At 36.2% G+C, this 19,189-nt stretch overlaps 1 protein-coding gene and 1 pseudogene across 11 annotated transcripts in view; both read right to left on the reverse strand.

The window, feature by feature from the left end:
* The window catches only part of LOC147870776 (structural maintenance of chromosomes protein 6-like), a 25,694-nt gene extending 6,960 nt beyond the window's left edge, over nt 1-18,734 (reverse strand). For 3 of the 11 annotated variants that reach the window (XR_015533167.1, XR_015533166.1, XM_087341959.1), the window contains exons 1-9: nt 16,381-16,417; nt 15,557-15,662; nt 6,001-6,160; nt 5,374-5,569; nt 4,658-4,816; nt 3,839-3,999; nt 1,673-1,762; nt 1,189-1,371; nt 242-364 (exon numbers count right to left, since the gene is read on the reverse strand). Coding sequence is in view for 9 of the 11 variants with exons in the window: in XM_087341959.1 (XP_087198085.1) it covers nt 242-364; nt 1,189-1,371; nt 1,673-1,762; nt 3,839-3,999; nt 4,658-4,816; nt 5,374-5,569; nt 6,001-6,160; nt 15,557-15,662; nt 16,381-16,402 (1,200 nt within the window). In the remaining 2 variants the exon portion in view is untranslated. Of the gene's footprint in view, nt 1-241; nt 365-1,188; nt 1,372-1,672; nt 1,763-3,838; nt 4,000-4,657; nt 4,817-5,373; nt 5,570-6,000; nt 6,161-11,641; nt 15,483-15,556; nt 15,669-16,380; nt 17,796-18,716 lie in introns of those variants that run through there. The other 8 variants (XM_087341961.1, XM_087341962.1, XM_087341960.1 and 5 more) reach the window with 8 other exon arrangements.
* Nucleotides 15,853-15,965, reverse strand: LOC147870777 (U5 spliceosomal RNA; annotated as a pseudogene).
* Nucleotides 18,735-19,189: the final 455 nt, after the last annotated feature.

Genomic DNA, 19,189 nt, shown 5'->3' on the forward strand with positions numbered 1-19,189 from the left:
ATTTACCACTCACAGAATAGCAAGTATAATTTATGCAATATAAAGCATTAATGTGCACACATGCAGGCACACGTATGCGCACACACAACATCCTATCCAACTTCAAACTTTTCACCAAATGTAACAGCAAAAAAGATTAAATATTCCAAGAACCCTCCAACCCAACCAGACACTGAAGATGAACGTGGTTGATACAGAGAAGAGGCTTAGTATTCTATCTTGCTCTTAGTTTATTTAGTACCTGTGTATTGTAACATCCCCATGGGACTGAATGGCGGATACGCGTTGTGCGGTGAGGAAGATAAACTGGAAGTCTGTCTTCTGTCGGGGATGGTTCGATGATCCTTTGATGATTCATCATATCCTGAAATATAAAATATTTAACTAAAGAAGCAACAAAAACCTTAAAACAAGGACTTACAAAATCACCTATGAAATGCCAATGTAAGGATAACATTTATACAAAGCCTACTCTGCTTCCTATAAATCATGTGGCCTATTTATTCGTTCTACGTGTCGTCTGGTGACGGCGTAGCTTACAGTTCTCATACAATTTACTCTGAATACCATGCATGGCACAGGTCACATTTGAGGATTATGTCTACGATACCTCAGTCTTTGTGGAAATCACTATATTAAAATTAAAATTAAAATATGGTGTATACAGTCACACGCTAAAGTTAGAAATGTATTCCAACTATGAATTTGTGACTCATGAATTCAGAGTGAAAAGCAAACTAGAAGGGATTTATGTACAATGATTCTGTCAAAATAAATACATTAACATCATCACACAATTCTGTTGGCCATACACATTTGAAAATATGCAAAATACTGGGCAAATAAATTGTAAAATATGGTACAAAAATCGATAAGGTGTAACATATACAGAAGAAGAATGCAGACCAGATACAGCGCAGAATTAAAACAAACAAGGCAGAGTTACAAGGGAACCAGGGAGATGCTGGCAAGGTGATGAGGCTGATAAAGGCATTAAGATACTTAATCCATGAAGACGAGAAGGTATAAATGAATGAGAAAATGAAAGCCACAAACAATCATTCAAGGCAGAATTGGCACAATGCCTGTACCAAGTACCACAAACTAATTTCTAGGTAACAGGAAACAAGAACAAAAGGATTTGCGAAGTCCTATTTCTCACTGTATTGTACTCTTTGCTGCTCTTACCGCAGAGAAATAAAATCCATCCAAGATATAGAAAGGTGGCTTAATAGCTTCCCAAAGGGCCATGATTAAACAAACAATGGCGTATGAACAATCTCCTGTAGGCATGATGTCTTCTACATGAGGGTCATTCATAGACGACACTTTCACTTCCGTCTGTTTTTGGTGATCAATCTTAATTTCACCCTGCAATCAACATTTGCCAAAATCAAAGTCTCTGAGGAGACACAAACACATTACAAATTAAAAACATAGTTAACAGAACACATAAGAGGCCACAAACATCAAACATCTGATTCAGCTTTCACTATCAAACCCCAAACACTTTTGCCTACATACGATTTAATTTACTTCTATTAATTTTTCACTTAAAATTAAATATCATCCCACCACACGTCTGACAATACGTTGGATTTGAGAGAGACTACTTGTCCATAAAACAGAAAAGTTGAGAAGTACTGTTTTAGAGAAATGTTCTGATTCTTACTTTGCGTCCGCACCCTTGGAGCAAACTCTCGAAAAGGGACTTCACTTGCAAATCAATCATATCACGTGGTTCGATCATGTTTTCTAGAACCTGAAACATACAAAACAGAAACTAAATAACCACAGAAGAAACAGTTCAAATTCCTATAAAATTAGACAACAGCTACTACAGTCTTCAAAAATGCAACTCAAAATACCTGGTAGGGCAGGAGTACCTGAACAGCTGCATTTTCACCTTATCCAGCGAAAAATTATTAGCCACAGCTACTAGGATTCATACTACCCACGTAACAAATATCAACAATTCAGAGGAACATACTGCCTCGATATTTTCAGCCCTAAAGATGGAAGCAGGACGTTCCTCAGGAATGTTGGTATTTACATACAAATCCACATGGATTTACAACCCACAAGACCAATATTTGCGGATTAACAACAACGGCTTCATGAATTCATATTTAACAACTTAACAAATGTTTAACAAGCTAAGAAATGTATGCACAGCGTAACAGTGATGGTCCAATGTCTGTGATGTCAGTTGTCTGGAATCAGCAACAATTGATCCATAACCACTGTGCCCCTGCCAGCAGCTTCCAAAGTCTGATTTCTCACTCAAATGAAAGTAGCATTTTTTAAAAAATGTGCATTTCTCATTTAATAGTACCACACCAAAGGAGTTGCACAGAAGTGGCACTTAATCATTGATTGCAAATGACACCGAGTTTATTACTTTCACTTACATCAAAACTTGATGTTGCAACTTCCAGTGCAAAATTTACAAGTGTAACTCATACTATTACAAAGATTTAACAAAATGTAAGCAAGCACGATAAATATGAAGTTGATGCAATGTTGCAATGTGTAGTCTGGTTGAAACTCGCCTACATCGCAGAGGCGCTTAATGCCTCCGAAACGTTGGTAAATTTCTACCATAACCTAGAAGACAAGTCACCTGATTTCTTGCTGCTTGCACATTACAATCTGCACAAATAGAAAACATTCAAATACAATCTTATTCTTCTTCAGTTGGTGGACCCTGGCTTCCTTACATACAATACAAAATTTCCCTGCCTTATTTTACTTCCCCTGAGTATTACAATTTTTAATAGTAAATGAGTAGTAATTTCTCTGGAATAAACACAGCATAAAACAAACAACCATTGCAGCAGTGTAGTTACCATGTGCTTTATACACAGGAGGTCCCTGGTTCAAATTTCAGCCTGGAGACCTATTATCCTGAGACTTCCCTCAGTCCTTCCAGGCACATCCTGGGTCAGTACCTTAAATTAGGTGAGGACAAGATAGCACTCCCTCCACACCCTTTCCCATCCATTATATATCATCTAATGCCATAAAGTCTTAACTAGTAGCTAATGACAGTGGCGAAAAATAAACCACAAACAAATAAAAATATAATTTTTAAAGCAAGTGACATCCACAAAATCCGTCACCAACGGCGTATTTCCTGAAAGGATAAACAGAAAGTGGGGATGAAATTCGAGTTTCTCACAGAGAACAGGTGAGTATCAAAGTCATGGAAGAACATATTTCCTCCAGTATGTTCCTCCAAGACAAAAGGTACCCACCTACAAACCCACATGGCAACAGACAGAAAATGGGATCTCAAGCCAAGTTAATTGTAAATTTGTCTGAATAAAATAAAACTGGTACTGCTGTTCAGTCTGATATGCATTCACTACAGCGCAGATGCAAATAAGTGCATTACACAATTTAATCATTTAAAGAGGAAATGACAGCCATCTGAATTGTAAAAAAGTTGTAACAAAACTCATTCTATTGTAAACATTAATCAACATTTGAACAGAATAACAACCTCTTTCTTAGATATTAAGGGACGGTAGACGGTAGACTACTGTCCCTTAATATCGGACACACAACACATCACTTACAACCCAATATAAAACATCCAAGCACAACCTCCAAATTTAAAGGAGAGACAAAACTTAAAACCAAACAAATCAATATACGCAACGCAAGATGTACAACAGTTTTTAAAATTGATAGACCTGATGATGATGTAATACACATTGAAACATGTCGTCAATACAAAAAATGTAACAAGATACTCTTTCTTAGAGTTTAAAATGGTAGTGACCTTTCGTTTATTTGACATCGACTCTGCACATGACCATTTTATTTGTCCTACCTTCCTTGCCTTCATAAAGAATTTGTACTTCTGAGAACTGCTACTGTTTAGGAATTCCAGGACATCTTCCCGATTCAGAATTGTTACAGGATTGTCAATTTGTATGTTGAATGCTGAAACAATTTTGTCCAGTTCTTCTTTTTTCCTGGAAATTACTTCACCTGCAACAGGAAACAAGTGAGAAATGATATACACAGTAATGTAACCCACTGACCCAAATGTGATCAACTGCTACTCCAAACAAACTATTTCATTGAGACGGTCGGGACCTGGTGCCAATTTAACGAAGATGAAAGGATAGGCAATGTGCCACTTACAGAAATCTTCAATATTTAAAAGCTGTAAATTTTGTAATATAGTAGAGTCAATCGAGACTATTAGTTTGAATGGAGTACAGTACATAAATCTTGTAAATCAACCTTCACCCAAGTTATTAATTCAATACATCAAGTAACGCGAGTTGAAATAAACTGAAACTTCCTATATAATGCTGTATATGGAGGAAGACCAACAGGACTCTCAGAAAAGAAGAAGCCTAATATGACACTTTTACGCAATTTCAGTAAAATGGGCCTGAAATCTGCGTATCTTTTTAAACAGCCAAAAATAGAACATATTTGAAACAAATATGACAAAACAGACATTTACACATAATCAGTGTGCATGGTAAAATGCCCTCTTAAAACACATATACAATCAGGAAGGGGACAAGTCATATTTTATTTATAAAAAACTAATTGTTTAAAGATAACAAATTTCTTGTTGAGAGCATCCAATATATGAGATGAAGGAAAAGCAGAGGGAAAGAAAGCCCAGTACCTTCTTCTGACTTTATTTCGTATGTGCCGCGACCAGTTGCATCGAAGCGTCTCCTTACAATTATATGGTCACCATATTGTTCTCTCTCGTAATTAAGGTGACCAGTATTCTTCAATGTCACTTCGATGGTAGCAGTGACTTTACCCTTCTTTATAAATTCTGGAAGAAACAGGAACAATTCTAAAATTCTGATACACACACTTAATCTTCCTTCCAATATCATATGAAATAAAATTAAAGTTTTGGACCAAATCCACTGTTCATTCAGTATTAGGTTAACTGAGGGGATCCTTCGCAATTCTCATGTTCTCTAATTCAGTCATTTGGGCTTGATGATATTAAACATCACGATCTTACAAAATTTACTTAATGGGTTGGCAATAAATACCATGGTATAATTTTTTTTATCAGTGCAGGAATGGTAAGTCATGGTAGGAGAATATCCAGCGCACAATATGCTGGATCTTCTCTGCCCCCTGAGTTACCAAGCTCACACATGTACACACTATGAATTATTTTATATAATCAGATTAAAGAAATTTAAAAACATAAATAATATGTACTGGGAAATTAGTTTTAAGGGAAGATAAGAGATGACAAATTTCAGTTCATTACCTGTGTAGACTGTACACTCAGACTTTTCAGACTGGACTAAATTCAAGCTAGATAAGCAAAGACTAAACCTATGACCTTAGCAACTTGTTACAATATGTTACCTTTCAAAGAGGTTCCTCTCTTAATAGCTCTTGGGTTACCTCCCAAACCAAGTACAAGAGCATAAACTATCGCAGTTTTGCCACTGCCATTCTTCCCAAAAACAAAATTACCTCTTCCGTTCAGACGAACCTCCAAGGATGAGTGGCACATGAAATTTGTTATGTATATTTTTTCAATGATCCCAGATTTTGGTTCCTGTAATGTCAATATTCTTTTAAAATAAAATTGCAGTAAACTCTACAAATGAGGCAAACTTGTCCCTGAGCACTAGAACCATGCTAGTTCAGTTGCAACACATCAATCACATTTATAATAATCAATCTTCAGGGGCTCCTATAATGTATAAAGTTCCACACTTTTCTGTCAATTCATGACACACAGATTGAAACTTCAATCTGCAGTACAACAAAAGTGGAACTCCAAGATCCAAATTCTTAAAATGTTCACACATGAATACACGACTTAGAAGAAACCCAGGCACCAAAACAAATATTTAGTAACATGGCAACCTGGTACATATTATAATTTATGCTCTGCGTGTGTAATCATGTGCCTATAAATAAGGACTCATATACAGTATATATTCACGCATGTACGCGCACACACACCAGTTACATAGAACTCACATTTGAGGGGTGTCCACTAGAACTGGATTCGTCTCCGTCATTATCTCTTCGGAATTTAGAGGTGCTCGGTGCATCGTCTGATTCTCGAACTCGCTCATCTCGACTGCCAGAGTTCTTTTGTTCAAGTGAAGCTCCTTTCACATTCATTTTTAAAGATGACCTACAGAATCAGAAACATGTGAGAACTACAACTTTACTTCTTAGATAATTTCATAAAAATGTAACAAACTTAATTTGACAGACTTCAACACAACTTACATGCGTAATACCTGTCTCATATAAACCGTACTTCTTGAATGAATTATCCTAGAAATAAGATAGAACTTTCTTTCTGCTGTTACGTCCTCCCTTACATCCAAACTAAGTAACCACATCTAAACAATTACTCATAAAACACACAAAATATGTAGCTTAAACTCAAATTTTAAATATTTCACGATACTGTATCACATCACTACTCGCTTACACAGGCCCACCTGACTCAATTCTCATTCAGCTAGACACTAGATGTACGTAATTTTTAATAGGTCTTATTTCATAAGGAATTCAAGAATAAACAAATATGCAATTTCCACATTTACTTCTAGTCAATCAACATAATCTGGACATGTGAAGGCCAGAGTGAGCGAGCAATTTCGCATGAGATACGGGTCAAATGCCATTTTTAGATCAATGAAATCTAAAATCCTACAATGAGCTGGGTTTATGGCTTGAAATAGAAATCTAAGGAATTCACACTGAATTTCTTGGTAAACATCAATTTGGAAGGCACGTACTTGGAGGAGCTGGTAATTATATAATTCCCCGTGTTACATGATGGTGTTCGCTCGACTCGCCACCAAAGTCAATTTCCATTTATGCCTGTGTCCTGCCAGTGGTCTCCTTACTTCAAACATGAGGTACACATTTCATATACCTCCAATGCGCGCTACATGTCTCCTCCATCAAGCCCTCCTAGATTTTATTATCGTAACAATATTTTTGAATACGCTGGATACTACGTGCAGAACGTAAAGCCTTTGTGTTTGCATTTCTGTACAAAAAGTGCTCAAAATCGTTTATATCGAGGGGAAAGTATGGAATTTGACATAAACCGACCAGTCCAAAAAAAGAATATTAATTAACAAGAAACAGAACAAGGGGGAACAAATTACAAAATATTCTATCAACTGGTTTCAAGGCACACATTTCTTTCTACTCGGATCCCAAATACATCCATCCACATTCAATTCGACTCGAATGTAGAGAAGTTTACACAGCCCTGTTTTAGTTGCAAAGAATAACAACATACTAGGTCTCTCTTCACACACGAACATGTTTTGGTCATTTAAAATTACGTAACTTCAGTATCGCAAACCAGACAGCGTCGAATGACAGAATAATTAGTTAATAATTAACCGGAAAGTATTCAGGATGGACGGCCAGTGGCGTAGTTTAAGGTACCATCCAGGCATCTTCCTGGAGATACTGAGGAAAATCATGAAATACCTCCATCAGAAAGCACGGTCTTTGGGCTGAGAACAGAGCCTCACAAATACGAAACCCGAACTGTAATTATGTGACTGCGATGATGTTCTTTGTCACTGAACAAGTAGACCTATTTTCTATACGTGTTTGAGGATTCTTACGTTAGTAAGGGAAAATTGACTGCATAAAAACGTAACAAATGGCTGCTCAGTCAATATGTTCTTGAAGAAAGGTACATTTATCATTAATTATATTACAAAAATAACGTTATATAAATCAATAATGGACTGAATCGTTTCCTTGGCTTTATAAACTCGTCATTAAAGAAAAACTAAGATGATTTTGGTAAGATCTGAGTTCCCCACGGCGACGAGTATGATGATGGGGGCACAAGGATCTGAAACGGCGGTCAATATCTACCAAACTATAAACGGCTTCCGTACAGACTAAACTTTTAGACGACTAATAGTGCCTTCCACTGACGTTAAATTGTTTCGACGGGTAAGATCGAGCGAGTTCACCCGGTGACTGCCACGACTGCACACTGGCCGGCAGAAAAGCAGCTCATTCATTACAATTGCAGTGCCTAATTGGGCACCTCCAAATACAAATTAGAGAAAAATCCGGGCCAGCCTTGTGACATATTCTGGCCTCCTGACGATAACTGACAGATACAATGACCTGAATGTTAACGCCATCCGCAAGTTAAAAATGAACTCGGACACGCTGTCAAAAATGTATCCCCTTTTAAACCGTTGCTCTAACACTTTTAAGTTTTTCATTCGGGCTACTACGGCAACCGCTGCTCGTTGTTGTCCCCATTTTAAAGAAGAACAATTAGGATTCTCTTAGCTCGAATGTGACTCCGATGCAGTTCGAAGAGCCTCACACAACAGTTAAATGGAGTATTCTAATTGTGACTGCGCGTGGTACGTGCAGCGCGTCCTGTGTTCGCGGATGAAAACGGCACCTGATGTGGAGGGCAGCTGCTAATACTTTAAAGGTTGCTGTGTATGCGAGTGGAAATGTATATGGATTCTGAAAGACTAAATATAATTAATTCATCAACACAAATTACAGGACAGAATTTAGCAATTAGTAAAACTCTTACTGGTGAATACCATAACATAAGTGTAAAAGTTTCAACCTGTAGTTTAATATCACCTTAGCTGTACACACAGCCACGTTGTTCACGATCTCGCAGTTTAACAGCTTTCAGTAGAGGGACAAAAATGTTTGGTACTGGTGAACAGTTGTAATTACAACTAATACTTTTGCTGCAATGTCACTGACAATTAAAAAAACTGGCACAAGAACAAATACAAATAAAAGCTTTCTTACTCAGACTAGTGACAGAGTCCTCAAGCAATACGGTACGATCCCTAACTCACAAAGCAAGATGCAATCAAGCCATGGCCAGTGCATGCCTTTCAAATTCCAATGCAATGCCAAATGTAGAATGACTTTCAATAAAAGATAATCATCACAAGGCACAGAAAGTATGATCCCAAAATCCTAACAAGCTGTCTTTTTATACTAAAACACATAAGCTCCATTAGGCCCTCATGCTATTGTCATTAAAGAAAAAAGTAACCATATTTATTCCTCTGTTACTTTAATAATGCTTTGTCATTTCCGAGGAACACTTATCATAAACTGGCAGGAACATTGTAAATTATAAATTGTACAGAATACAGCAATACCCAGAGGAACTGAGGAAAATAATGAAAACTGAAAAGTTAGGGTATCAGATTTGAATCCTGAGACTATGGTGAACTGGAAAGAGAGTAAAACAAAGCAGCTGTGGCATATTTTGTTATATAGTTCACTGGAATGATGAGAAAACCTCAGTCTTGACACCTGTAACCAATTTCAGGATGTAAGCCACATACAGCGGTATAAATTTTTCCTATTAATTATAGTTAATACATTCATTCCTCAATTTTTAAAGGCAGATATTCCCTTTTTTATTGCTACATATATAAAAATTAATTTCATACTCATTTAGAGAAAAATTATTATCGATATGGTAACGTGATACATTCACATACTAAATAAAACCTACAAGTAAATATGTAGTACACACACATTTAATATAATGAACACTGCTAATTTGATACTAATTAAAACAAATTATATAAACAACAAAATTATTATTCTTTAACCCACTGCTCCTCAGACTGTACAAGAAGAAAAACACAGTGAAATGTCACCTGTAATTTTAAACTGGGTTTAAGGCACTACAATCTACTGTTTAAAATGTTTTAAAAATAAATTTAAATGGTGGCATTTGACATCAATATATGACGATTCACTTGTGGGTACAAGTCGATTGCTGAGGTACCAACTGAGAAGCTACAGAATTAAATATGCTATCTTGTTATTTGTTTCATAGAGATCCTTGAAACAGCAAAGAGCATTCTCAGATTTTTTTGTTCAATATTTGGACCAAATACGTATGCTGCAGGACCCTTGTAAGGGGGGGAGACATTTAGACAGGGGTAGGGGTGATTTGACTGAAGAGTATCAATGGGATTAGCAGAGCAAGGTATTGTATCACCTGCCTGGAAAGAGTAGTAAACTATAGCACATCCCACAGTACTGCAGTATGATACAGCTTGCTTTTATGATATATAAAGAGTTCAATTTCTTCCCAATAAAAAATGACAATCTCATAAACTCGTGGGTATTTTAAGTAGAGCTGAAGTCTGAACTTCATTCCCTCAAATATATACACAGTCATAATGATATAAACAGGGGCATTTTAAACTGCCTTTAGACTGTTTAGTCCGATTTTGACATTCTGCAGGAAAACAAAATTCCTTTTAATTATTCCAAATTGTTTGAAAATTTCAAGTGAATGTTAGTTAGAGAATCCTTTCCTTAAAGTGGATGATTAGGTTAAAAATTAATCTTTGACGTACTGTCAAGCCTTAGAAGCATTTTGGACATACACAGTGCTATTTGTCTGAATATACAAACATTATAACAATATCATGACACAACAGGACCATATAGTCCTATTCAACCAACCACACACACACAAATTAATGGGACACTTAACCCTTAAAGCTTAGGAACATTTGTTCACACAGATCAACGCTTATATCGTCCAGTAACCGAGACCTTCAACAAAATGATGGACACCAAGAGAATTCAATGGATGTCATGGTATTGGCCAAATTTTATTTTAGATTTTAATTGAATTATTCTTATTACCAGATGCCATACTGCCACAACAAGCTGGTTCAATTTCACTGTCAAATGAGATTACTTCATCAGAGACACTCTTCAAAATTAGATGTTCTCTATTTCGTTCCTCAAGTTTCAACTAAACGTAACTTCAATACATATGTCAGTTTCTGTAAACATACGACGTAGGTCATTTACAGTATTCAAACTTCCAAAACAACAAAAATCACGCAACTACAAACAATGAATGAAGTATTATTTGTTGTGGCAACATTGCGTGTTTCATCTAGCTTACATTCAGATGTCACTGACAAGACATCATCCCCATGTGATCTTTTGGTAAAAATAACTTTCATAGGGTTGGTAATCTTAATTTCAATTTCGGAGTTGTGTGTGTGTTTGCTTACAGTTCAAAAAAATATATTCTAATTCATATGAAATTTGAAGTGCTTCTTCCTGGAAACCAAGAAGATATTTTAGAAAAGTCAAAAACTCAGTCCTGAATTTGAGTGCTGGTGATGGTGCTTCCTGTTGCTTGGAAACTAGACATGAAAGGACAGTGCCATGACCGAAATTGCTTTTTTCAATAAGCAGACCACAGTAAAAATGGCTGCAACTCCAAAAACAGAGATACGGGTGAGAAATGGCCAATGAATTTTGCTTACAAAACATCTTGTTCCTGCTCATAAGGTTCTTTTACATGCCCTAAAACTATGACATGAGACCGCCGGCTTTACTTCCCCTCTGAAGAAAGTTTTATCATCCTTAAAAGTCCACCGACCTTGGCTGGGTTTGAACCCGTGAACCCTGGGTCCAGTGGCGAAAACGCTAACCACAAGTCCACTGAGGGCAACTTAAAAGTACAATAGTCAAAACAAACAGGTAAGCAGATTAATACGGAGCAATCACATTATTACACATTATCAGACTTTCATCTCATCATGCTGACTTAAGAAGCAAGTAATGAATTCCCTATTTCTACCTGCTGACTCAGACGACTCCACCTTGATGTAGTAGCCTCCACATCTGATTTCACTGTCTGTGACATGATGCCATCATCCACAAAATGACGTCCAATATCCTGGATCTTGGCCAGGCGAGCTTCTAGATGATTTCGAATGTAGTTTTCAAGGTCCTTCAAAAGAATTGCTAAATCATTTACTTTCACAAAACATAAAAGTAGCTATAGTGACTTCGAAAGCGATCCAGGAATGACACTTTTTAGGATATAAGCCAAAAGACCGATCATTTGCAGGAATTCCATAATCTTCAAACACAACTCCATATAAATTGTTTGTTCTTTAATGTGTTTACTCATCAAGGAGATGTGCAGAAGACTGAAATAAGAATTATAACCTTGCAAGCTACCCTGAAAGACCATTTCCTCAGAACTCACTCTGATCCATAAATTTCAACAAGAGATGTGAAAATGAATATAAGCCAGTTCAGAATGTAACTGCTACATAGCCTGCAGATATGGAGTCTTCTCAAAGGTTTCAAACTCAGTTATTCTGACCGAGGATTTTTGTGGGGTCTCCTTAGTATTTTCACATAAATGCAAGAAAACTGCCCTAAAGTAGACTCTCCCCTCAAAACTACCCTACTCCTATTCATTCAGTTACGAGGGAAAAAAATGTGTTAATGCCTGCACTCATCACCTTCACAGTAAATAGTCTACATGCATTATCCTCAGAAGGTAAATTTCAGATTCACTGAATATGTAACATTTGAGGTTTCCACAGTGACAAATCCAAAGACAATGATCACTGGTAAACTTATACCAGACCACAGAAGACAGCCATCTTATGTCTGGTCATCTGACTAAGTGATTTCCCTAATCGCTTCTCTAGTTTGTCCAACCAATCCATTTCTTGGGCAACCAAAGCTGATTAAGGAAAATTCTCATATTTTATTCAATTACAGAAATTTCAAAAAAACAAAAACAGATGATAGCTGAAAATAAACTATAAACTCTTGCCTGACTTACAACATGACGTAAAGTCACCTGGTAATTAAACAATATCTTACTATTAAATAACACACGTAACATTTATGCACACTGAGTGGAAACATAGTGAGTATGCATATACTGAAAAACGTGAAATGATTCAGCATCTGTGCGTCAGTCACCAAGATCCAGTTATCATCTGACTTACTCATCACCCAAATGACTGAGGCTGCAAAGCATCTCAGCAATATTATGGTAAAATTAGGATGAGCGAAGAAACATAACCAGACTTTTCAGTAAGTTTGTTGAAGGAATCTGAGCAGTTGTAAGAAATGTGTGTCTTCCAAAACAATTCATCGAAGATCTCAATGGAAGCCCAGCGACACCAGAAACAAAAAGATCACAACATCAAAATGCTGATACGTTTTTCTAATTTCAACAGAAACAACCATTATAAAACTGTTAATATAAAAGTACATAAATCTAAACAGTTCTGTCAGTACAAAGTTCCTCTGTTACGGATGATGGCACAGTACAATCTGTTAAATCATTCTCCATAAATTCAAAATCACAGGATGTATCATTTAGAGGTTATGAATCTCGATGTAAGGTCATGTGTCGTACTTGCAATTTACATTTCTTAAAAACTAGCAGAACATATGAAATAAGCAATATTGCTATAGACATCTGCAACATTTCAGAAATATCTTTGACAGAAGAAACAATTAGCAGACCTCAAATAGGTAAGCTGTTTCAAAATTTAAAAAAAAATAAAATGACTTTCATCGAAGATACTGAAATTTTACAGTCCAACAGTAAAGCAGATAAAAAGTTATACAAATTAGGGGACTTGTTTACAAATAAATCAGACATCTCACCAAATGTAAGTTAATAAGGATGGATTCTCATTCTGATACAAAATCTTAAGAACCAACATACTGCTGCAAAATTTGTCTCATCTGCTGACTTACAAGCGGAAGTAGAGTCAAGTCAATGTGTCAAAACTCCTGGAAAACTTCAGAAAGAACCTTATTTCCTTTCCAAGAAAATCAGAAGTGATAAAACAATGGTTCATGGGTAACCCCAAAACAAATCTTCAAAATTAACAGGTCTAGTATGATGAATCATAAAAGAGGCCAGACGAGTTCACTCAAATGCAAGGAGCACATAGAATGTCCTCCTCTTTTGATGTAAACAGAAATCTGTATTGGGAGTTTATTTCATATATAAGTTTTTCTAAATAAAATGTTGTGATTGCTTTCTTCACTCTGTTGTTTGTGCAGAAATTTCTGACAACCATTCCGGCTGTTGCGCATTTCTTAACATATTCCTCCGCATTTAGTATTGCGCGACTTTTCGTTCTTCCAAAAACTCAATTTAGAATTCAAAGCGAAAAGGTTTCGATGACATCAATGAAATAAAGGGGACAATCAAAGACTAGGTTTTCAAAATTCCACAGCAACTTATAAAATTACAGAAGCTCGGTATTTGCTGTAACAGGTTTGAAAGGGTACTTCCAAACAGAACAGCATCAAATAAGTACTGAGATAAAATTTCAGTATGGAAATTTAACTTGTCACATCTCGTGACACTGGCTATTAATGAAACAATAGGAATGTGATTCCTCACAGAAACTGCAGGATACAGAATGCCGGATCTTAAATGTAACAAAGATAATACAGAAGAACCAATAATAAATATGAGGACAACATGAAAACTATGAAAAGATGCATGAGAACAGAATTCCAAAGCCACTTTATCAACATAAACCGAAGAGTAGAACAATCCAGGAATGCCTGAAAAAAAAAACAGAATAACTTTAATCCCTGTATATGGGGCAGGCCAAAACTTAATCCATAATGTTGATGTTGATCACGATGAGACGAAACACCTTCAAAAACCAAAGATGATAAATTCAAGTTTTAGATCCTTTACAGCAACACATTCATAAAAACAGGCCAAATCTTTGGCAAGATGAGAGGACAGTATTACTTTTGACAACTTATTCCTGTCCGAAAAAACAAATAACAGTGTTCAAACATTTACCACAAGAAAAAATCTTAAAGAAATTTAATTTTCAATCATACATACACAAACAATAACAGTAGAGATTCTTGGGCAATGACATTCCAGGCTTTTTACAAAAATAAAGTATGTTACAAACATATTTCCAACTCAGTCCTCAGTTATGAAGATGGCGATATGCGTTCAAACCACGAACAAAGGACAAGTAGCGGCTTTGTCATTACGCGTGAATCGAGTGAAGTTATTTACTTCTCAGAATGGCACGTGTAAAATACCCACAATATTAATGCATAAACGTACTCAATTTCCCTTGCCCAAGTCACATACATTCGAATATGCAGTCAATTTCTAGCGTTCTTCTTCCAATCACCGCCCGCACAACATTCGCAAACAACTCAACACAACACAACCTCAAATTGCAAAAAACGAATATGAACGTACGTTGCAGCGTCTTAAAGGATAACCGAATGACAACAGGAAAACCATAACGATCCACACTGCAATGAATATTCTGATTTAATACCTGGGTCCAAGAGTTACGAAGGGAACTGACCCTCAAAACACAAAGAAACTAAAACAAGGCGGGGTCCTGCGCAAGCGCAAGACATCGTCACTTGCCACCAGTCACAAGTTTCGTGCAAGCAAGCCGCTCTCTCTCTCTCTCTCTCTAACCGAATTGCTCATGACTGAGCATCCTGACCCCACATGCGTTGCTTCAATAGGCCGTGTTCAATACACTCTCAATAAAGTATCACCACGGTACATAACACAGGAAAGCCGATTTCACTGCACTACACATCACTAGAAAATTATCAGGTCAAGACTTCCGATACACCTGGTGGTTTACTTTCATAATTTTACAGGTTCCCTGTGCTGAAAGAAATATTCTCTGTACATCAGAGAGAAGTAATGATGAACACTTACCCTTTAGACGGGCCGCTGGCACACGCAGCTGGATCTTCCTGCAAGCCAGACAGCTGATCCTGAACAACATGCTTTACTCTCTTTCTTGATGGACCAGGTTCCATTGCTGTGAACATACAGCATGTATAAAGAAAATACAAGCAGTTTTCATCTAGGATTTGACATGGGCAATGAAATTTGTAATAGTGAATTGATAAGGACACGGTAGTGTTTGAGAATAATATTACGTTAGATCCCAAAACTGCACAGAAGTCTTCTTTTTTCTGACATTCTCAATACAACAAAGTTAAAAAAATAAATCAGTAATCTAAATGTAGGAATGAAACTGTATGAACCATATGTTCCCCTCAACAGAAATCTTCAGTAAAAGGCAAAAGATTTATGCGAATATCAAGGGAAACCTGAGTTTTTAAATAAGCTAAATAATGTAGAATAAAAAATTAGATAAAACCCCAAGCATTTGGGAAATGTGTGATTATTGACGTTGAAAGAAATAAGAGTATAATGAAATAACAGTATGTAACGACGCCATGCTGCAGAATTCCGCCCCAAAACATGTAATGACACACACCCTACCACTTACAATCTGGTACCTTGAAACAGTGGGGTGCTTCCTCAAGTATAAACTTTAACCTTTTGCAGCTGAAACTCGTGCAAATAATATTTAAAAATCAACTTTCTTTTTCTAACAAAAAACAGCCTAATCAACTGGTGAATGCTCTTTAGCAAAATTATCAATGCTGATCAGCCTGCAAACTAGTATACCAATTCATCAATGAAGATGAACATGACAAAAATTTAAACCAATGGCAATGGTATATCACCTACGATAGATGTGACAGACATTAAGAGTGTCCCAAGTTACATCTGTCATTTCCATACGGTTATCTCTGCACGAATATCATAAAATGTAAATGTTGTGCATTGAGGGAATTTCTATAAAAGCCCATATTATATTGGACCAAATTGTATCCTTGTATTTAAATACGTGCTCAAAAGCTGTCATTACAATAAAAAAGTCATTCAAATTCTGAATGAAAGTTCTGTAACAAGTGAATAATATGGGCATGTGAATTCTTGCAAAGCAGAAGCAATCTCCTGACCAGCACATCAACATCCAGTCACAATCCCTGCAAGATTTCAACACTGGTATAGTGAAGATAGTTTCAACAAATGTTCTCAAACAAAATGAACAACAGCAAGACCAGCAACGAACATTCACATAAAAGACACACTGCACCTTAAATTCATGGGCAAGGTCTGTGTTGGAAAAGCTGGCAAACAAATCAAAAGAAAACACAAGATACACACACAGATTTCAAACTCGACGTAACATTTGGGTTGTGGGGCTTCCATAAAAATAAATCTGTAACAGGCACAGTATCTTCACTCTCAGTCTGAAGCCATTTTTCAGTTCACTGTCAATCTTTTCAAAACTTCTCATAGCACGCACCATGACATGAACTTTTGATTTCCTCATTTCTTACTAACTCTGGAGAAAGTTTCCCCATAATCAAACCAGTGTTACTGGACTCCCAGAAAACTATGCCCAAAATACGCCATCAGTAGGTCAGCCTGGTATATGGTGTTCTTTCAAGGATGGAATCACTCAATCCCTATCACATACTTTTATTATAAATTCTGTTGCCCATTTTCTGTTCTCAAATTTCCTAAGTACACGAAGCCTTTGTTTTACTGTCAGTAGAATTTTATTATGATTTTCATCCACCTTCTTTAGAACCCCCACCCCCACCCCACAAGTAAGTTGAAGGCCTATTTCACCTGTGCTTATTTAAAAAATTAGTAATGCATGAATATTCCAAACACTCATAATCAGGAGCTTACTGAACAAGTAAGAACCCATAAATTTCTCTTTCATGACATTATGCAATCATAATGTACAAAGTCAACAGATTTCTAGTACTTTCCTTTTGCAACCATGACAGGCCCAATATAGACAAGTTGGTGGGGAGTGGAAATATTCTACTTGAGTGTGCGCTTTGGAATGCAGACAAATCACATATTGGATTAACTGACAATTCATCCTTAAATAGGAATGATCATACCAGACACGGATTACAACTTAATTCAGAAGGCAAGTAGAAGCTTGTGCAACTCACTGCTAATTAGATTAGGTGCAAACTGGATACCTGTAATCACTGATGTAAGATCTAACCCTTCTTTTAGGCTTAAGCCCAAATCTGTCACCAAATACCTGAAAGATGTCTACATCAATGCTAATAAACCAGTTCTAAATTCAGAATACAATCAAGATAACAATTCTGTGGTGCACCATCATAACATAAGAGGACTTTCAAACAAAACTGATCAACTATCAGTGTCCATTAATAATAAACACACACCCTAATCTGTGTTTAACCCAACACCAGAGGTAAAACTTGAAAATGTTACTTTTGGAAGTACTTACTCTAGATGAAATATGGTAAAAGAAGGTGCAAGTATTATTGCCAAAAAGAACCTAAAATTTAATTAGATAAATGTATTGTGTCACTAAAATAACAAGAAATAGACGCTGCATTGTGCAATTGGAATCTAAACATTCCAACATATATGTCCTAGCTATATATAGAGCCCCCACTGGCAATGCTGACTTTCCTAAACAAGTTACAAAGCATTATAAATTATCTTTTTAAACCTACAGCACAACATCGTCAACTGTGGTCCCATTATCATCAATACAAATTATCTTATTGAAAGTCACCATAAAAATGTGTAAAATGATCGACTAGCATCTTCCAATGTCATGGCAATAGTTAATTTCCCCATAAGAATCCAAAATTACTCCATCTGATCACGATGTATGACTTCTAGTAATATTAATAATAAAAAAGTCGATCTCCAGTTATCATAAGTACAGAATATCAATCAGACTCAGAAATGAAGACACTATTAAAGAATGTATAACACATCGAATGAAAATTGGCACTCAGTATTAAACAGCCTTGATGTAGATTCAAAATTCAACACATTCCTAAATAATCTCTTAAAAATGTATAAGCAAGTTTCACCACCAAAACAGTGATAAAATATCTGAAAAGAATGACTGGATCACAAAGATAAAAAAAGATTACCTAATTTGTCAATAGTGGAACAACCAAGTAATGAAAATTCACTGCACGAAATATTACAAGATACTTACTTTCTCGAGGTCTAAATCAGATTAAATGTGACAACCAGACTAAACAGCCTCGAGCAAAAAAACAAAATAAAAGCAGTCTGGAAAACATGAAAGAAATAAATCAGGGAAACATTCTACAGAAATATTGACCTCATTAATAAAGATAAATGATAATGTAATAAAAAATATTAAGCTCTTAGCAAATTATTTCAATATTTCTTAACAAATACAGAAAAGATTAATAATCACGCTACAAAACAGAAGCAGAAGTCACAACAAAATATCTTAGTCAAACAATCCCAAACACACGAAGTAGAATGATGGCGCCATCGTCGTCGCGACCAGAGATGACATTATCAGAAACGCAGAGAGAAAACCTACTCTTGTCAGCACTCCATTTCCACATCTACGAGCACACTTACAACGTATACCATTATTCGCGAGACTGTATTCAAACGTTCAACAGTCGACATACAAAGTACATCTCCACGATG

The sequence above is a fragment of the Zootermopsis nevadensis genome, unplaced genomic scaffold (genome assembly GCF_977971745.1).
Source record: "Zootermopsis nevadensis isolate Lab colony 2312 unplaced genomic scaffold, Znev_1.0 Znev_ptg000201l, whole genome shotgun sequence".
NCBI classification, from domain to species: domain Eukaryota; kingdom Metazoa; phylum Arthropoda; class Insecta; order Blattodea; family Termopsidae; genus Zootermopsis; species Zootermopsis nevadensis.